The sequence below is a fragment of the Alosa pseudoharengus genome, unplaced genomic scaffold (genome assembly GCF_046254945.1).
Source record: "Alosa pseudoharengus isolate Yale_2024_CS ecotype anadromous, Long Island Sound unplaced genomic scaffold, YU_APseudo_1.1 YU_APseudo_1.1_scf_8, whole genome shotgun sequence".
Lineage (NCBI taxonomy): Eukaryota > Metazoa > Chordata > Actinopteri > Clupeiformes > Clupeidae > Alosa > Alosa pseudoharengus.
Window position 1 is genome coordinate 3,216,387 of NW_027468870.1, and position 17,500 is coordinate 3,233,886.

The 17,500-nt window shown below is 45.5% G+C and overlaps 3 protein-coding genes across 9 annotated transcripts in view; all 3 read left to right on the forward strand.

The window, feature by feature from the left end:
* The window catches only part of LOC143112928 (serine/threonine-protein kinase MARK2-like), a 7,718-nt gene extending 2,018 nt beyond the window's left edge, over positions 1-5,700 (forward strand). For 2 of the 7 annotated variants that reach the window (XM_076275366.1, XM_076275365.1), the window contains 3 exons: positions 1-2,617; positions 2,686-2,770; positions 3,860-5,700. The exon at positions 1-2,617 is cut by the window's left edge. In XM_076275366.1, the coding sequence (XP_076131481.1) occupies positions 2,548-2,617; positions 2,686-2,770; positions 3,860-4,298 (594 nt within the window). In that variant the 5' untranslated portion in view covers positions 1-2,547 and the 3' untranslated portion in view covers positions 4,299-5,700. The remainder of the gene's footprint in view (positions 2,618-2,685; positions 2,771-3,859) is intronic. The other 5 variants (XM_076275361.1, XM_076275360.1, XM_076275363.1 and 2 more) reach the window with 3 other exon arrangements.
* A 1,558-nt stretch (positions 5,701-7,258) lies between these two features.
* Positions 7,259-14,669, forward strand: LOC143111976 (uncharacterized). The gene is made up of 2 exons (XM_076274222.1): positions 7,259-7,530; positions 9,256-14,669. The coding sequence occupies exon 2, from the start codon at positions 9,393-9,395 to the stop codon at positions 10,416-10,418; it is 1,026 nt and encodes a 341-aa protein (XP_076130337.1). The 5' UTR covers positions 7,259-7,530; positions 9,256-9,392; the 3' UTR covers positions 10,419-14,669.
* A 1,737-nt stretch (positions 14,670-16,406) lies between these two features.
* LOC143111348 (serine/threonine-protein phosphatase 2A 56 kDa regulatory subunit beta isoform-like) overlaps positions 16,407-17,500 on the forward strand; it is a 43,165-nt gene continuing 42,071 nt past the window's right edge. The window contains exons 1-2 of the mRNA XM_076273571.1: positions 16,407-16,938; positions 17,244-17,500. The exon at positions 17,244-17,500 is cut by the window's right edge and continues 9 nt beyond it. Of these exons, the coding sequence (XP_076129686.1) occupies positions 17,317-17,500 (184 nt within the window). The 5' untranslated portion in view covers positions 16,407-16,938; positions 17,244-17,316. The remainder of the gene's footprint in view (positions 16,939-17,243) is intronic.

Here is a 17,500-nt window from a genome sequence, read left to right on the forward strand (position 1 = left end):
AATGGCACCACCCACAATGCACTTCCACACGCACCCAGCAGAGCTGAGAAGGGGCCGAGACCGGCCGGGTGTGGGCCCGTGTGACCCCTACTGTACACTAAACTCCACACGCACCCAGCTAAGGGATGCAAGAGCTGATGTAGATTAGTCAGGCTTGGGAAGTGATGACAGGGATACATGCAAGAGATTAAGGTGTGTTTGACTGGGAGCTTAAGGTGTGGTTGAGGGTGATGTCATAGGCGGTCATAGGCGTGCTCCGAGGTGATTTGAGCGACAGAATACGGTTTGTTTAGAGACGATGTCATAGGATGATTGTGGCGTGTTGGGACATGATCCCAAAGGCAGATAGATTAGCGCTCGAGGTCTGTGTAAAGGTGAAGCTAGCCTTAGTCATCTGATGACAGACGTTGACATCATAGAGGAAGGTTACAGAAGTGGGTGGTAGGGCTGACGTCCCTCAGGGTGAGCTGTGGTTGCCACGGATAATGGGTGCTTATGAGTTGTGTGGGGAACAGGCCTGACGGGTTTAAGAAGCTCCACCCAGCTAGTTTGACGGCCCTGTCTTAGGCCAGGCTAATGCTAGTCACCCCCTCTTTCTTAGTCCAAGCTAATGCAAGCAACCCCCACTCTTAGATCAGACTAATGATGGCTACCTCAACGCTTAGAACAGGCTATTATCCACTCTTAGTCCAGGCTAATGATGCCATATCCACTCTTAGACCAGGCTGAATCTAAAGCGCTTCTGGGTCAGTTTGGGCCTTACTTGTCTGCCACCCAGGTTGGTACAGTACATGCCCCATTCAGAGTCTGCCACCCAGGTTGGTACAGTACATGCCCCATTCAGAGTCTGCCACCCAGGTTGGTACAGTACATGCCCCATTCAGAGTTTGGGTTGTTCAGGTCCCCCCTCAGTAAGATGCATGGAGACCCCTGGTGGTGAAGATGCATATTGCATAGGAAGTAGCTGAGCTGGGGCCAGCCCTTTGTGATTACCAGATGTGCACTACAGTACCCTGCAAAGTGCACATGGATAGTGATGGATTCAGGTTCACACTTGTTGGTCTGGAAAGTATTGGGCATCAGACTGATAATCAGGATTCAGCTATTAGTTAGTTATGTCTCTTACACACATATCAGGATTCAACTATTAGTTATGTCTTGGACACATATATCAGCATTTAACTATTAGTTATGTCTTGGACACATATATCAGGATTCAACTATTAGTTATGTTTCTGACATATATCAGGATTCAACTATTAGTTATGTTTCTTACACCAGGATTCAACTATTAGTTATGTTTCTTACACCAGGATTCAACTATTAGTTATGTTTCTTACATCAGGATTTAACTATTAGTTATGTTTCTTACATATATCAGGATTCAACTATTAGTTATGTTTCTGATATACATATGCGTGCGTTTGTTAGAATGAAAGAGACGGAGTGTGTGTGTGTGTGTGTGTGTCAGAAAGAGAGAGGGAGTATGAATGTGTGTTAGAAAGAGTGAGAGGGTGTGTGTGTGTGTGTGTGTTTGTTCTGCTATGCAGGCTTGGTGGCGAGGGGTGCAGAGGCAGAGTGCAGCTTTATGAGGGGGAAAGCATCTTTATTTACCTGTTGCTCTTTATCAACTCTGCAGAGTGCAGCTTTATGAAGGGGAAAGCATCTTTATTTACCTGTTGCTCTTTATCGAACTCTGTTCGTGTTGGTGGAGGGGCATTAACCCAGAGGGATTTAGCACAGGGGTGTTAACACAGACAAGCCAGGACACACCTTCACACACACACACACACACACACACACACACACACACACACACACACACACACACACACATTCAGCATAGTCCTCTATCAAGAACTACACTTTCCTGTGAGGTTTGAAACATCAGTTTGTATCACCTCACATTTCACTTATAAAATGTCTTAACTCTAAAGTGACCTAGAGTTGGATACAAATGATTCACATTACATGTTCTATGTGTTGTGGCAGCAGGTAACACCTGCTGAGAGATATAGAACACACCAACATTCTACACGTTCCATTGGAACGTTTAGGCAACAGACACAAACCTATTTAAGAACACACCAACATTCTACACGTTCCATTGGAACATTTAGGCAACAGACACAAACCTATTTAAGAACACACCAACATTCTACACGTTCCATTGGAACATTTAGGCAACAGACACAAACCTATTTAAGAACACACCAACATTATACAAGTTCCATTGGAACGTTTAGGCAACAGACACAAACCTATTTTTGAACACACCAACATTCTACAAGTTCCATTGGAACGTTTAGGCGACAGACACCTATTTTAGAACTGCTAATGGAATGTTGAGGTGTGTCGGTGGCGGGGTCTCAGTGCTGCTAATAAGACTGACTAACTGGCCGGTGGAACAGTGAGAGGTCTGAGGAGGAGTCTATGAGATGAGGGTTCTAAACTTGTACTGGGGAGGAGTCTATGAGATCAGGGTTCTAAACTTGTACTGGGGAGGAGTCTATGAGATCAGGGTTCTAAGGAGGAGGAGTCTATGAGATGAGGGTTCTAAACTTGTACTGGGGAGGAGGAGTCTATGAGATGAGGGTTCTAAACTTGTACTGGGGAGGTCTATGAGATCAGGGTTCTAAACTTGTACTGGGGAGGAGTCAATGAGATGAGAGTTCTGAGGAGGAGGAGTCTATGAGATGAGGGTTCTAAACTTGTACTGGTTTTCTTTGAGGAACCCCTATGAGAGCGAGGGGCGTGATGAGGCCTGCAGGTGAGAACTCCCGCCCGCCCATCAACACAACCAACCAATCAAACACCAGCAGTGACTCAGCCAGCCAATCATGTAATCAGTAGACAAACACTCACGTAGGATGCCCTGATTGGCCATTGGTTTTGTCATCCAATTAAGCATGAACATATTTAATTGTTGACTCGACACACTCACTCCTTGTCATTCTGCCTTACACAAGGAGCATCACTTGTGCACATTCACTCTGTTATTACTTCACTAATGCACACACAATCGTAGGCTGCAAAGTTAACTCAAACACACACACACATGCTAAGTAATCGATTTCTTAGTGTCACATGAAAATATGATTTTCAGCCATTGGCATTTGACTGCATTGTAGCTTTGCATCGTAAAGAACCATCATTGTTATATATTCATAGTGCATTTGTTGTTTATTGTGTGATGTGTTTGTTTGAGATGTGTGTGTGTGTGTGTGTGTGTGTGTGTGTGTGTGTGTGTGTGTGAGAGAGAGGGGGGGGGGGGGGAGGTGAGCGGGAAAGAGAAGGCTTTGGCTTTATGCAGTATGCAGTGCGGTCTGTCACTGACCAAACGTGGGCATTAAGCTCAGCTCAGCTCCAGAGTGGACCTGAAGCCTTCTCTCTGCCTCTCTGGGAGATCATCTCTGGTTTCTCCTCCTCCCTGCTGGTCATATGTTGATCTCATCTCATCTCTTTTTTATCTCTTTTTTTTCTCACTCACTATTTCTCTCCATCTTACTCTCTCTCTTTTGCTCTCTCTCTCTTGTTCTCTCTTTTGCTCTCTCTCTCTCTCTTGTTCTCTCTCTCTCTCTCTCTCTCTCTCTCTCTCTTGTTCTCTCTCTTCCTCTCTCTCTCTCTTGTTCTCTCTCTCTCTCTCTCTCTCTCTCTTGTTCTCTCTCTTCCTCTCTCTCTCTTGTTCTCTCTCTCTCTTGTTCTCTCTCTTGTTCTCTCTTGTTCTCTCTCTTCCTCTCTCTCTCTCTCTCTTGTTCTCTCTCTCTCACTCTCTCTCTCTCTCTCTCTCTCTCTCTCTCTCTCTTGTTCTCTCTCTTCCTCTCTCTCTTGTTCTCTCTCTCTTCCCCCTCTCCTCCAGACCCATGCTGAGCACGGCGGATAAGATTGAGAAGGGCGGCACGCTGGGCTCGGGCGGTGACGAGAACAGAGACACGCTGTCGCGCTCGCCGGGCACCGGGCTGGCCAGTCCCGCGGGTCTGTACGCGGCCAAGGACAAGCCCCGCTCGCTCCGCTTCACCTGGAACATGAAGACCACGTCGTCCATGGAGCCGGCGGACATGATGAAGGAGATCCGCAAGGTGCTGGACGCCAACAGCTGCGAGTATGAGTCGCGCGAGCGCTTCCTGCTGCAGTGCATCAGCGGCAGCCCGCTGCGCGAGGACTTCGTCCAGTGGGAGATGGAGGTGTGCAAGCTGCCCCGCCTGTCCCTCAACGGCGTCCGCTTCAAGCGCATCGCCGGAACCTCCATCGCCTTCAAGAACATCGCCTCCAAGATCGCCAACGAGCTCAAGCTGTGAAGAGGGCCGGTAGAGGATGGGGGCAGCAGGGGACACGATGACCCCCCGCCCACCTGACGGCCCTGGAGGGATGGGCAGAAGAGAATGGGGTACACCTGTGGAGGATGGTCAGTACACCTGTGGAGGATGGTCAGTGCACCTGTGGAGGATGGTCAGTGCACCTGTGGAGGATGGTCAGTGAGACCGATGGACCTTTATATCATCATCATATCATCATCATCATCATCAGTTGGAGGTGTTTGAGAGGAGTAGACTGCAGGAAGATGGACTGGAACTTTGACAGACGATGCTGGGCGAGGTTGTGTGTTTGTGTGTGTCTGTGTGTGTGTGTGTGTGTATGTGTGTATGTGTATAGATAATTGAAAATGATCTTTCTTTCTGGGGGAGGTCGTCTCTTTCTCTCTCTGGTTTGGGTTGTCTGGCTCCACGCGGCTGTTTTCTTTGTGTTTGTTCACTCTTTTGTTTAGTTTGGTTCTCTCACTTTTCTGTTGTTGTTGGACTTGATGATAATTCTCTATTTTGGAGAACGTACAGTGCTGATTGGAGAACGTACAGTGCTGATTGGAGAACGTACAGTGCTGATTGTTCTATGCGCATTATGTTCTTCAAGACACACATAAAAAAAAAACAGGAACTTTTGTGAAACAATATTGTCTGGTTTTTCTTTTATCAAAAAAGAAGACACATCTTCCCAGTTCATCAGCACATGAGCTGGCCCTTCCCCTCACCCTGAACATCTCCCCACCTTTCCCCACCAGGGGGCGTAGTCGTGGAGAAACACTGTCTGTCTTGAGCAACTTCACTCCGAACCCCCCGCGACTGTGAGTGTTCTGACACCGTTCCATTTGCAGTCTGATACCCTGAATGTAGACGCCTCAGTCACCCGTCATGGCTGGACAATTTCTCATAGAGCTGTTTTTTTTTTTTTTTTTTTTCAAAAAAGCTTATCACGCTCCCATTGGTTCTTTATCCAGCCAATGGCAGCACAGAGTAGCTGAACCTGTTACTATTTGCTGATTGGTGGAGCTGTCTCACCTGTCTCCGTGGCTTCCTCTCCGGGCCCGTCTCACCTGAGGGACGTGAAGCGCCACGATCCTGGCTCCGCCACGCCCACACCAGGACTCCTACTCACAGCGCCCCAAACCAGTTTGTTTAGTTTCATTTTGTCGTCCTTCTCTTTGTTGATTTTTTCTCTCTGTTTTTCCTACAGCAGGGCTCATTTATCTGAGATACTAATTAAGGGCCAATTGATGAATTATTGGTGAATTGTAATGTAATTACGAGTTGCTGGGTGGAGTTACTGTGCTGCACTGGAGTGAGTTTCGTTGCCTTTCTCTGGAGAAAATAATGATTATTATCATTACTATTAATATTATTATATGAATAAATATGTTTGAACGAGTTCCTGTGTGGTTGAGTCACGTGTTGTCTCTGAATAGCTTGATAACCACACACACACACACACACACACACACACACACACACACACTTTGTTGTAATGTAAGGTTCTGGTTCCGCTACCAAAACCCCTTTAGAACCAGATTGGGCTGCACAGCTCTGCATCTGCTCTTAACCAGGAGGACGGAGACAGTGTGACACCACTCTCTTCAAACCAGGAGCCTTAATCTCACACACACACACACACACACACACTCTCTTCAAACCAGGAGCCTTAATCTCACACACACACACACACACACACACTCTCAAAACCAGGAGCCTTAATCACACACACACACACTCTCTTCAAACCAGGAGCCTTAATCTCTCTCACACACACACACACAGACACACTCTTTTCAAACCAGGAGCCTTAATCTCACACACAGACACACACTCTTTAAACTAGGAGCCTTTTTACTCTCTCACAGACACACACTCTCTTTAAACTAGGAGCCTTTTTACTCTCTCTCACAGACACACACTCTCTTTAAACTAGGAGCCTTTTTACTCTCTCTCACAGACACACACTCTCTTTAAACTAGGAGCCTTAATCTCACACACACACAGACACACACTCTCTTTAAACCAGGAGCCTTACTCTCACACACACACTGCACACTGGGTAATGAATGTTGCATTGAGTCAGACAGACACATTGTAATCTGCAGTAGGCACACACAATGAGCAGGTTGGAGACTCTGGCACTGAACACTGATTGGTTCCACAGGTCTCAGTAAAGTCTGTTCCTCAGGACGTACGGTGCATCCTTCAACGCGGAACATTCCCCAGACACATGGACGCCTCCTCACTCTCTCAGTGATGACAGTCTGACAAGGCAGCCGAACCGCCACCCCAACTCTGTCAGAAGAGAGAGGAGACGTTATGGAGGGGGTGGCCACGAGATCTGTGTGTTGGTGAAGAGAGAGGGGGTGGGCATGAGATCTGTGTGTTGGTGAATAGAGAGGAGACGTTATGGAGGGGGTGGGCATGAGATCTGTGTGTTGGTGAATAGAGAGGGGATGGGCATGAGATCTGTGTGTTGGTGAAGAGAGAGGGGGTGGGCATGAGATCTGTGTGTTGGTGAAGAGAGAGGGGGTGGGCATGAGATCTGTGTGTTGGTGAATAGAGAGGAGACGTTATGGAGGGGGTGGGCACGAGCTCTACTGGTTCATCAATCATTCCTCCCAAGCACATGATATCATGTATCTGGTCTGATTAAAAGACCAATACCATGGTATAAGGCATTTGACATTTTGATGTTATTGCTCTTTTGCCTATAACAGATAATCATTTATGCTTAATAAATATTGACAGTGAATTAAATAGGCTACTCTCATATTTCATCGTAGTGAAGTGTTTGTTTGTTCGTTCATTAATGCCAGTGTTTGTAGAACTTTATGCATTATAAGAAACACCTGCCGGCTGCCACGCCTAGAATGACTCGCAGTGGCCTACCTTCCATTACTTAAAGGATCTTGAGATACAGTAGGCCTACCACCAGCTACCACCAGCTACCACCACTCTACCACCAGCTACCATCAGCTACCACCAGCTACCACCACCCTACCACCAGCTACCATCAGCTAATACTAGCTACCACCACGCTACCACCAGCTACCACCACCCTACCACCAGCTACCATCAGCATGTTAACAGTATGTTACACTCCTGTGTGGAGGGGGGCGTTATACAGTGGTCTGAAGTAGTCTACAGTTGCCTACAGTAGACTCGAGACGGAAGTCGGAAGTTCAGTCGGCTGCTGCTTCCAGACCTCAGGCGAATGTGCAAGGTAAAGTCTGGTTATATATCTTGATTATAAACGTATTTGTCTCTGGTTGACGGGTTTGCACAAGCCTAGTGCCGGGTGTTTGTGTGGAAAGAAAATTAGGTCAACTGCAGTAGTGCTACACTTCTACTGGGATAGGTGACAAAGCATTTAACCTGTCATTCTGGCATAACGCTAGCTTGCCAAGCTATTGTTAACCAGGTCGGTAACCAAATAGAAGCTAGCTTCCTAGGAGCGATATTATTGTTTCAGCCAATTATTGTTCTTGATTTGGCTGTAAAAGACACATTGTAAATGTGTAACAGTATAGTCACTGTTAAACAAAACAATTCAGATTTTTAAACGGGGTTGCAGATTGGCGAATTGCCACAATTAGCATTGCTCCGAAATAGCATTGGCTAACATTAGCCATTGATTGCTATTGTGTATTAATTGCTAAGGTTGGCCGACGTAGACAAGCATTTTACAGCTTACTCGGAACTCCCCCTATTACCGTCGGTCCCGTATTTCCACCGTCTTGCGTGTATGTGTCACTTAATATCCATTTCTATACAAACCAAGACAGTGACTCCTAAAGAAACGCAACCACCCACACCATAGGTGTATCTTAGCTATGTACCAAAAATTACATTTTACCGTGACTCGAAGAGCTGTAAACAGTGTTGTAAGGCTGCGTGTACACAACCGCTTGGAGCTCCAGTGGAATTTTAATTTCATGACGAGAATTCTCGGTCTAACCGTTCATGTGCCGTTGAAAACGGTGTAAATAGGCGACCCATCAGGCCAGCACTATAACTCAGAGCGTGGTAAACAAAATCGGATATTTCAGGCAGTAAATGCTCCCGTTAAGAACCAAACCAGATTTTCTTCAAATCTACACACCTATGGCTACTGAAAAATGTAAGGTTAATTTAGCAAATGTTATTTTGAAGTGTTAAACATCGTTGTTTTAGAATTTCTGAACAAAAGTGGTGATAATTGGGGGTGTTATAGCCTGGCTCGTCAGGCTAGGGGTGTTACTTATCTCGTTGTCTTATCAGAAGGCTAAAGTCAACAGCTTCTAATCGGAGTTTACAGTCAGAGACGGTTATAGAATCTTTGTTACAGTTGTGTAACATCACGCTGTCCTTCATATTGGACAAACACTGCTAGCTATCTAGTCAGGGAAGCAAAAAGCGCCAATTTTTAACAGTATGCCAGAAGGTTACTGTTGTTAAGAGCATGCGGAATGTTACTGTCATTCCTGTAAAACCAGTTCCGCAAAGGCCATTTATCAATACACTGTTGTGTTGCTCTACGCCTCTAGTTTTTTAGGAATGTGTATCCATTTGCTTTGATATGAATTTAGCTTCTGATACCATTTTTCTTTGTGTGAAACTATCCTAATTGCGGAAAAGTTAGTAATTGTCATGTCATAATTGTCATGAATGCACACAGTTCAAGTGCTTCAGAGGCAACTTGGAAGGAGGAAGACCTCCGCTATATTAGAACCTTTTACTGTCTATGATTTGAGCCCCTGTTGTGTTGTAACTTAATACATCCTCATTCTTAAGCATTTCTGTAGACTGAACATGTGACATTTTAATTGACATGTTATTTATTGTTACTCTACTCTAAGCATGGACAGCCCTGCAGCCTTGTGTTGTTTAAAAGTGACGTTCAATAAGCAAACCTGACTTGGATATCACCACTGAAGGTTCTAAATGAGCACACTTCTGTCTTTTTCAGGATCCAGTCTTTGTCATAGGAACACTGCTGACAGTGGCAGACCTTTTTCAGTCCTGAGAGAGAGGTGTGTGTGTGTGTGTGTGTGTGTGTGTGTGTATGAGTGAGCAGACCCCTGGACTGCACCGGGTTTGTCCACGATGGTGAAAGTGTTTGTGGGTAACGTGAGCACCTCCACTACGGAGGAGGAGCTGCGAGAGCTCTTTGAGAAGTACGGCGCCGTGATCGACTGCGACATCATCTCCAACTACGGCTTCGTGCACATGAGCGAGGAGGAGGACGCTAAGAAGGCGGTGGCTGCGCTCAACAAGCACAAGCTGCACGGCTTCAGCATGACGGTGCAGTTCGCCACCACCAGGGTGCGCAACGCCACCAAGATCCACGTGGGCAACCTGCCCGAAGGCGTCACGGCGCTGAAGATCCGCGAGCTCTTCCAGGAGTTCGGCAAGGTTCTGGAGTGCGACGTGCTGAAGAAGTACGCCTTCGTGCACATGCAGCGGCACAAGGAGGCCGCCGAGGCCATCGAGAAGCTCAACCACTCGCGCCTGGAGGGCCAGACCATCTTCGTGTCGCTGTCCCACACCAACCCGGGCAAGAGGGCCCCTGACCAGTTCCCAGAGCACCACTACCCGCCCGGCCCCCCTCGGCCGTACCCGCCGCCGCCCGGCGACCTGATGCGGCCCTACCCGCCTCTGCGTAATCGTCCCCTAAACCACCCCCTGCCCCCCCCGCCTCTGCGTAATCGGCCCCTAAACCACCCCCTGCCCCCCCCGCCTGGGCGCCTGCGGCCGCCTGCCCTGCCCCCGCCGCACCCCATGCGCATGCGGCCGCCGCGCTCCGTCTACGACGCCCCGTACGACTACCACGCCCCTCCCCCGCCTCCGCCCCCGTCCCTCTACGAGCGTCCCCCGCGCCGAGCCGCCATGAGCCCGTACGAGTCGCCCCTCGAGCGCCGCCTGCTGCCCCCTCCCCCGCCTCCGCACCTCTACCGGGACCGCAGCCCCGTCCGGCCCATGCCCGGCCCGCCCATGCCGTCCTCACGCCACCCGCTCGCCCGCGGCCGCCCTGTGCCACCGCCGCCGCCACCCCCCCTAGCCAGGTCGGGCCCGCCCTATCAGCGCTACGCCAGCGCCGCTCGCTTCCATCAGGATGAATACTATCGCTAACGACAGCCGCACCCGTCTGCCGTCATTAGGAGTGTTTACATCTCAAATGATGTTTGCCTGCCTGTGAACCAGAGAACATGTGGTAGATGCTCCAGTCAGTTCTTGCTGTAGTGAAACAAAGTGTTCTTTTGAATTTGTAAGTAATATCACAAAAGAAAGACGGTTAACAACTAAATCGATTAACTCATTTCGCTTTTCACCTGCGTATTTTACGGGTAAGCACTGTAAACAGTACAGTATGTAACGCAGAGCCTGTCTGTTATCCGTGGGCACCGCCAGCTTCAGCTTGTCTCTGTTTTTGTCCTGATTGCACCTGATTCCTTGACGATTACAACGTCTTGGGGCTAATAGTAACCGTTAAATTATATAATATAACACATTTTGTTTGTCTGTTAACTCACTTTGAAAAAGACAAAATATCATTTTTTGTGTTTTTCCGCCATTGTCTCTCTGAGTGCCCCAAATAAAACATCAGTTTAATAGCATCAGCTGGCCCACCGTGCTCCTTTCCTCCTGCTCCTGCTCCTCCTGCTCCTCCTCCTGCTCCTGCTCAGGACCTGCGTAGTACAGTGTCACGTAAGACCACGCCATGCCAGACCACGCCAGTACACTGCCTGCCCGCCCTGTACACTCCTGTACCAAAGTATTGGCTTCAATCCACCTGTTACACCAGATAGCTGCACGACTGTCCACACAACACAAATTGCCAGGGCCATATAGAAATATAATTGTCAATTTTGTCAATTTTAAGTTGCACTTAAAGTAGGGTCAACAACAATAGCATTTGTTATTTTATATAGCAGATGCGTTTATCCATTACCATGTTCACACAACACAAATGGCCAGGGCCATATAGAAATATAATTGTCAGTTTTGATCAGAAGTTGGGTCAACAACAACAGCATTTGTTATGGTATATAGCAGATGCTTTTATCCATAGTGAATGACAACTTTAGATTATAGAACATTAGATTTTAGTTCAAGTCAATCAAACCATGCAACAGTACATTACACAGCAGACTGAAATTGTGTTTCTCCCATACTCCAATGTGCAGTATTAAAACAAGATTTGACACACACTAAGCATACATTGAACATAAGACTAACCACTAGACAAGTGCAAATAGATATTTAAAAGGTAGACAAATCAACCCAGCATATGGCAGACAGCGAGCTTACAGTTACAGACTCAGTGTTCCAGAATATAGTCAGGTTGAGGTATTTTACTGTAGTGCAATACATTAAAACATTTCTGCAATAGCAAATACAGATAAAAACAAATCAGTTACTCATCAGTTTAGGTATATGCATACAAAATGCATGCCATTCTCTATTTTCTGTGTTGAAAATGATGAAAACATTAAGCAGTGTTTCCAACCAATTTCCAACTCCCTGCCCTGTTAGAAGGTTGAGTATATGTTTGGTCTTGCAATTGTAATGTATTGCCTTTTGAAAGACACACACCACACCGAGCACACCTGAGAAACGTACACACACCACACCGAGCACACCTGAGAAATTTGGCTGAACAGCTGATGTATCAGGCTGATAAGCTGCGTGCAATACTGTTGCACAGGAGTGTAGAGTCTGCCGGTTAAAAACACCAGCGTGTTTTTGTGTGACGATGCCTCGGGGCTCACCTCTCCACCCTGAAAGATCTCTCTTATCCCCAAAACATGAGCCATCCTGACCGGAGGTAAGAACCAAGGACTTCAACATATCTACCCCCTCAACCAATGAGCAGTAATGTTATCTGCCCCCTCAACCAATGAGCAGTAACGTTATCTGCCCCCTCAACCAATGAGCAGTAACGTTACTGCCAAACAGAAGCAAGCAGACTTTAAAGTGGCTCTACCCATGCTGAGAAAAGCTGAGAGCCAGAGAGGGTAAGTATTTCATATCACAGTAATGAAGTCATGAGAGGAGTGCAGCTTTGAGTTACACACTTAGCATTTCAAATGGGCAGCAGTGATCATTTGACTACCTTTTAGTGATCTTATTTTGGCACAAGCTTTTTTTAGCAAGCTAAAAGCCTAATTAGCAGTGCTAAATCCTGCGCTAACTACTTTCTGTTGAGTGTGCAGAGACACTGTCCTTCCGCAGGAGTGTATGGAAATGAGTGAACTGAATACATACTGTTCCCACAGATGGTCATTTCCATATTAAACTTATCAGATAACCATGAGTGCTTTCTCTGAGAGCTCAAAGAGTACAGATCCCATGCAGAGGTGAGTGAAGATATGATACTCTTGGCCCTGGTATCTAGTTCAAGTGGAGAATTAACATATTCATATTTTATATATGTTCACAAAAAAATCACACGTGGGTCTGATTTTTAAATGACTATTTATTCTTAATAACTGCAGAAACCTAGATTATCCCAATAACTCAAACGTTAGTCTCTCATATCTACACTTGATAAAGACCCCATACATCCATGTGCTTAGTCCCTCATATCTAGTCAAGTCAAGTTTATTTATATAGCGCATTTCATACACAATGTGCTTTACATAAACAAAACCAAACAATAATAACAAATAAAAGCATAGAAGGGCAATATAGTCAAACAATAGTTCAAAAAGTAAAGATCATAATAAAAAGAAAACATAAAACACACAAGGTAAAATAATTTAAAAATAGAGAATGATTAAAAAGACAAAATAAAAGACACAAGATAGAATAATTTTCAAGACAGATTCAGAAATTATAACTCAGTGCAGTTAGCAGAAAGCATCTGGGAACAGTTTGGTCTTAAGTCTAGATTTAAAACTGGCTACAGTTGAGGCCTTTTTAATGTCATCCGAAGGTTGGTTCCAGAGCTGAGCCGCATAGCAACTAAAAGCTGTTTCACCGTGTTTAGTTTGAAATTTAGATCACTGTCAATTAATACACCAAGATTTTTAACAGTATCCTTTGCTTTGCTCTTTGTCTCTCTCTCTCTCTCTCTCCCTCCCTCTCTCTCTCTCTCTCTCTCTCTCTCTCTCTCTCTCTCCCCCTCTCTCTCTCTGTCTCTCTCTCTCTGTCTCTCTCTCTCTCTCTATTCCTGTCCTCCAGCTCTCTCTCAATTTTTCAATGCAATTTCAATTCAGTGGGCTTTATTGGCATGACTGTAAGTGTTACAATGTTGCCAAAGCAGTAGTTACATCAAAACAATTGTAAATAATAATAATAACAATTGACATGGACTATGGAGAATAATAAAAATAATAGAACATAGAACACACACACGCCGCACACTCCATCCCCTCCCCCAAACATACACACACTAGCACACAATGGAGAAAAGAAAAACAAAAAGAAAGGAAAGATAAATATATATAATTGCTTGCCTAGTAGCTGTCTCGTGCTTTATGGCATTCTGTGACATATCGTGCCACTAGTGGTAATAAGGTTGGGTACTCTCCCCTAATAAGTATTTGATTTGAGTGTCATTCTGTAAATTTCTAAATTTTGGGATTATTATTATAAAATATATTGATCTGATGTTTTCAAATTTTTTACAATGTAAAAGGAAATGTTTTTTGCTCTCTCTCTCTCCATTCCTGTCCTCCAGCGCTCTCTCTCTCTCTCTCTCTCTCTCTCTCTGTCTCTCTCTCTCTCTCTCCATTCCTGTCCTCCAGCGCTCTCTCTCTCTCTCTCTCTCTCTCTCTCTCTCTCTCTCTCTCTCTCTCTCCATTCCTGTCCTCCAGCGCTCTCTCTCAGCAGAACTGTCACCTGATGTCCCGACGCCAGACGTGTGTCCAGGTACATGAGCCATCAAGACCTCCCAAGCCTTACATAAGTATTTTATCTGTATATTAGTTAGTCAGACCAATAATCAAGTGTGACATATATAATACATATAGTGTGACATATATAATACATATAGTGTGACATATATACACAGTACAGACCATCCTCCACAGGGATCTTAATGTAATGTCAGATTTGCAATCCTAGCAGTAGCAATCGACCTGCAACAATGCCTAACTACAACATGTGACCTACTAACCCTTCAACGTGACTGAGAAGTCCGTTTATTCAGTGGACTGTGTATGAAGTGGACTGTGTATGAAAATAATGGTCAGACACATCACATGCTGTGTCTAGTAACAAATAAACATTTGCATGGTGTCGAGAGGTTTGCATAGCTCAGCATGTGGTGCTACGTTATGGCGTACATACAGACAGAACCTGGTGGTGCCCTACCTGCCTATGCTGTTTACTGAAGAGAGATGAATGAAAACATTATAATAAATCCATTTCATAACATCTGATGCCGTTTCTTCATTCTCAGTGCAAATCTACTGCATGTGTTAAAGGAACAGAATTGTAGAGGGGTTCTAAATGTTATTCTCTGTTAATCTTCAGATTAAATCTAGCAGTGTATAAGCTATTATAGCCGCTATTAAAGCAGCTGAACAGAAATGAAGCAGGAGGACCGTGCGCCCTCCTCTTTCTCTTGTCATAATAAAAGCTTCCAGTGTGTTTAGTTGTGGGGCTCATGAGCATGTTCTAGCCTGCCGTGCTCTTCCTGGTGAGAGGCATAAACTGATCATACACAACGCAACATGTTGAGCAACATTGCTGTGCATCTTAAGTATTGTTCTGGCACTCTCCCCAGCAATATTGGGCCACAGTTGTTTTCCTGCAGATCATCATTAGCCCATGTATCACCACCTGTAGACAGATCTTAGAAATGGACAGGTTGCAGCACAGCAGCAGAACCTGTCATCTGTCATTTCTCCTTCACAAACCTCACCCTCATCTGTCATTTCTCCTTCACAAACCTCACACTTACCATCCATGTGAGAGCAGTCCACCTCTCAGTTTCAGTAACAGCAGTGTTTACTGTAAAGCTTTCCATTTCTAGATGAACATTTAGATTTAATTTATGTTACACTTAATTGTACAGCCTGTAGCTATGGCATTATTGCATTACCTCATAACTTCACTTCCTTTAACTTCTCCCATTACGCCACAAGATGGAGCCATAGTCTATAGTGAGACGCAGATCGGTCCGATTGTGTTCTTATTGTTCATATGAGCCAGCAGCGCTTTTTCACGATGCTCATAATTCTGGTATCTTAAAAATACATGAGCAAATCTCTTGTCCCAAACGACTTTTAACTGTCTTGCTGTAATACAGCCAATAGCCTAAGTGTTTACAACAGGGAAAATGCCATTTAGCATACAAGGCACAACATGTCCAGTGGAACACAACCATGTGTTATTTACGCAATATCAACTCTAGAAACTTCTACATTTCTGCATAATGGATACAACAGGCTACTTTTCACCCCATCCTTCAATCAAACCACGCGATGACGTATATAAAACCTCTAATGTTCACAGAGCTTTTAGCAATTCTCTATCAAAATCGATCTTTGTTTTATTTTTTGCCATGCCTATTAGACTAGGCTACTACCCATAAGTGAACAAAGGCCTACATTGTTATTTAGGCTGTGTGTTATAAGTTGCATATATCTGAAACCCACTGGCAGCAGCGTGTTGGGTGTTGTCCTTGTGTGCAGTAAGACTCAGAAGGCCACATTTGCCAATTTTCCATTTTCAGCAAATTCACCAAGGAATGGACCACGGCGCTCCGGTGCCGAAGCTGCGCACGCTGAAACCAACGTAACAACGCTCGCTCACCGTTCCCACCAGGGAGAAGGCGAGGGGAGGAGAGACGCAGCCGGAATGACGACACCCTATATGCGTCAAAAATAAATAAATCATATTTATATAAGCGCTCTGCACAAGGTGGCTACTTAGTCGAGGCAAACAGCCAACATAGGTAATAAACAAGTATAGGCTAAGACAAAAGTAGAGAATGCAGGAAAATGACCGCGTTTTCCTTGTATGAATGAGATGGAGCGACCGGCAGAGGGAGGCTCGTTATAGGGAGGGATGTGAGAAGAACGCAAACAGCTGGATGACAGAGCTACGTACGTTACACTTGTCAACGGAGTGCGGATGATACACGAACGGGTGGTCCTCTCGAGCGCTGTACTTAATGGAAGATAAAGAATGCTCGAAAATGGATTTATGCCTGGGGATATTCTTTACATCACTGCGGCTCGTGAAATCAAGCTAGAGTTCATTCTCGACGTGGGAAAGTAGCATCATTTTATCCCAGTTTTTGTATGCTCCAGGCTATTTTTCTGTTGGGCATAACCAATTACATATTCTGTCGACAAGGCACCGTCTGTAAAGGGATGGCAGGAATCATGGTATGAGATCATAATTCACCCGCTAGGACGGGCGATTCGGCATCAATTCTTCAGACTACTACAGATGCACAACCTCTGGGAAAAAAAAACTAAGAGTTTTAAATACGGTTCATCGGCAGATAGAAACCTAAGCAAGATATCCTCTTGTCTGTGAAATATTGATGCAATAGTCCTAATAAGCCGGACAGTAGGACTGTGCTGCCCGCCACTAAGCCTATAAACTTTCGCTTACATTATGGATCTGGAGTTTAAGGATAGCTTCTAAACTGGCCCGTTTCATGAGGATTTTGCACGACGTATCTATTCAGGTGTGTATTGTGTATATATGAGGGATTTTGCCAATGGGAACGAAATGTCAGAATGGCCTGAATGGGCAACAGGATGACACAACAGCAGCCCAAGCAAATAGGACCCACGTGTCTAGAAGTAGCCTATCTGATGCCTAACCAATTAAGTTGATCTCACATCTTGCTTGTTACGGGCAAACGAATCATAGGCCAATCACTTAGCCTACATTATCCCATATAACCCATGTTAAACTGAATTACCAAAGCAGCCAGTCACCGTTTTTAAAATGGTGTTTTTTTTAACCGTTTTTCTATTTATCCCACAGCTTGACCATAGGACAGAACTGGGCATATAAACAATTCTGAAGTAAGTTCCACACCCCGGCGGTGATCTGTGATATGGAGAGCACCAAACTCCCTCCGTCCAGCCCCACGTCGCCCACCACCGGCTTCTCCGTTCCAAACGCTGAGAAGATCGATGGTTTCCCCCGGCGGTCCATGCGCAGGGCCCGGCAGAGGCGCTCGCACAGCTCCTCCCAGTTCCGATACCAGAGTTCCCAGGTGGAACTAACGCCACTGCCCC

Bases quoted from the DNA above. Each gene is read 5' to 3' on its own strand.
- LOC143111976 (XM_076274222.1), top strand. From the start codon at position 9,393: ATGGTGAAAGTGTTTGTGGGTAACGTGAGCACCTCCACTACGGAGGAG.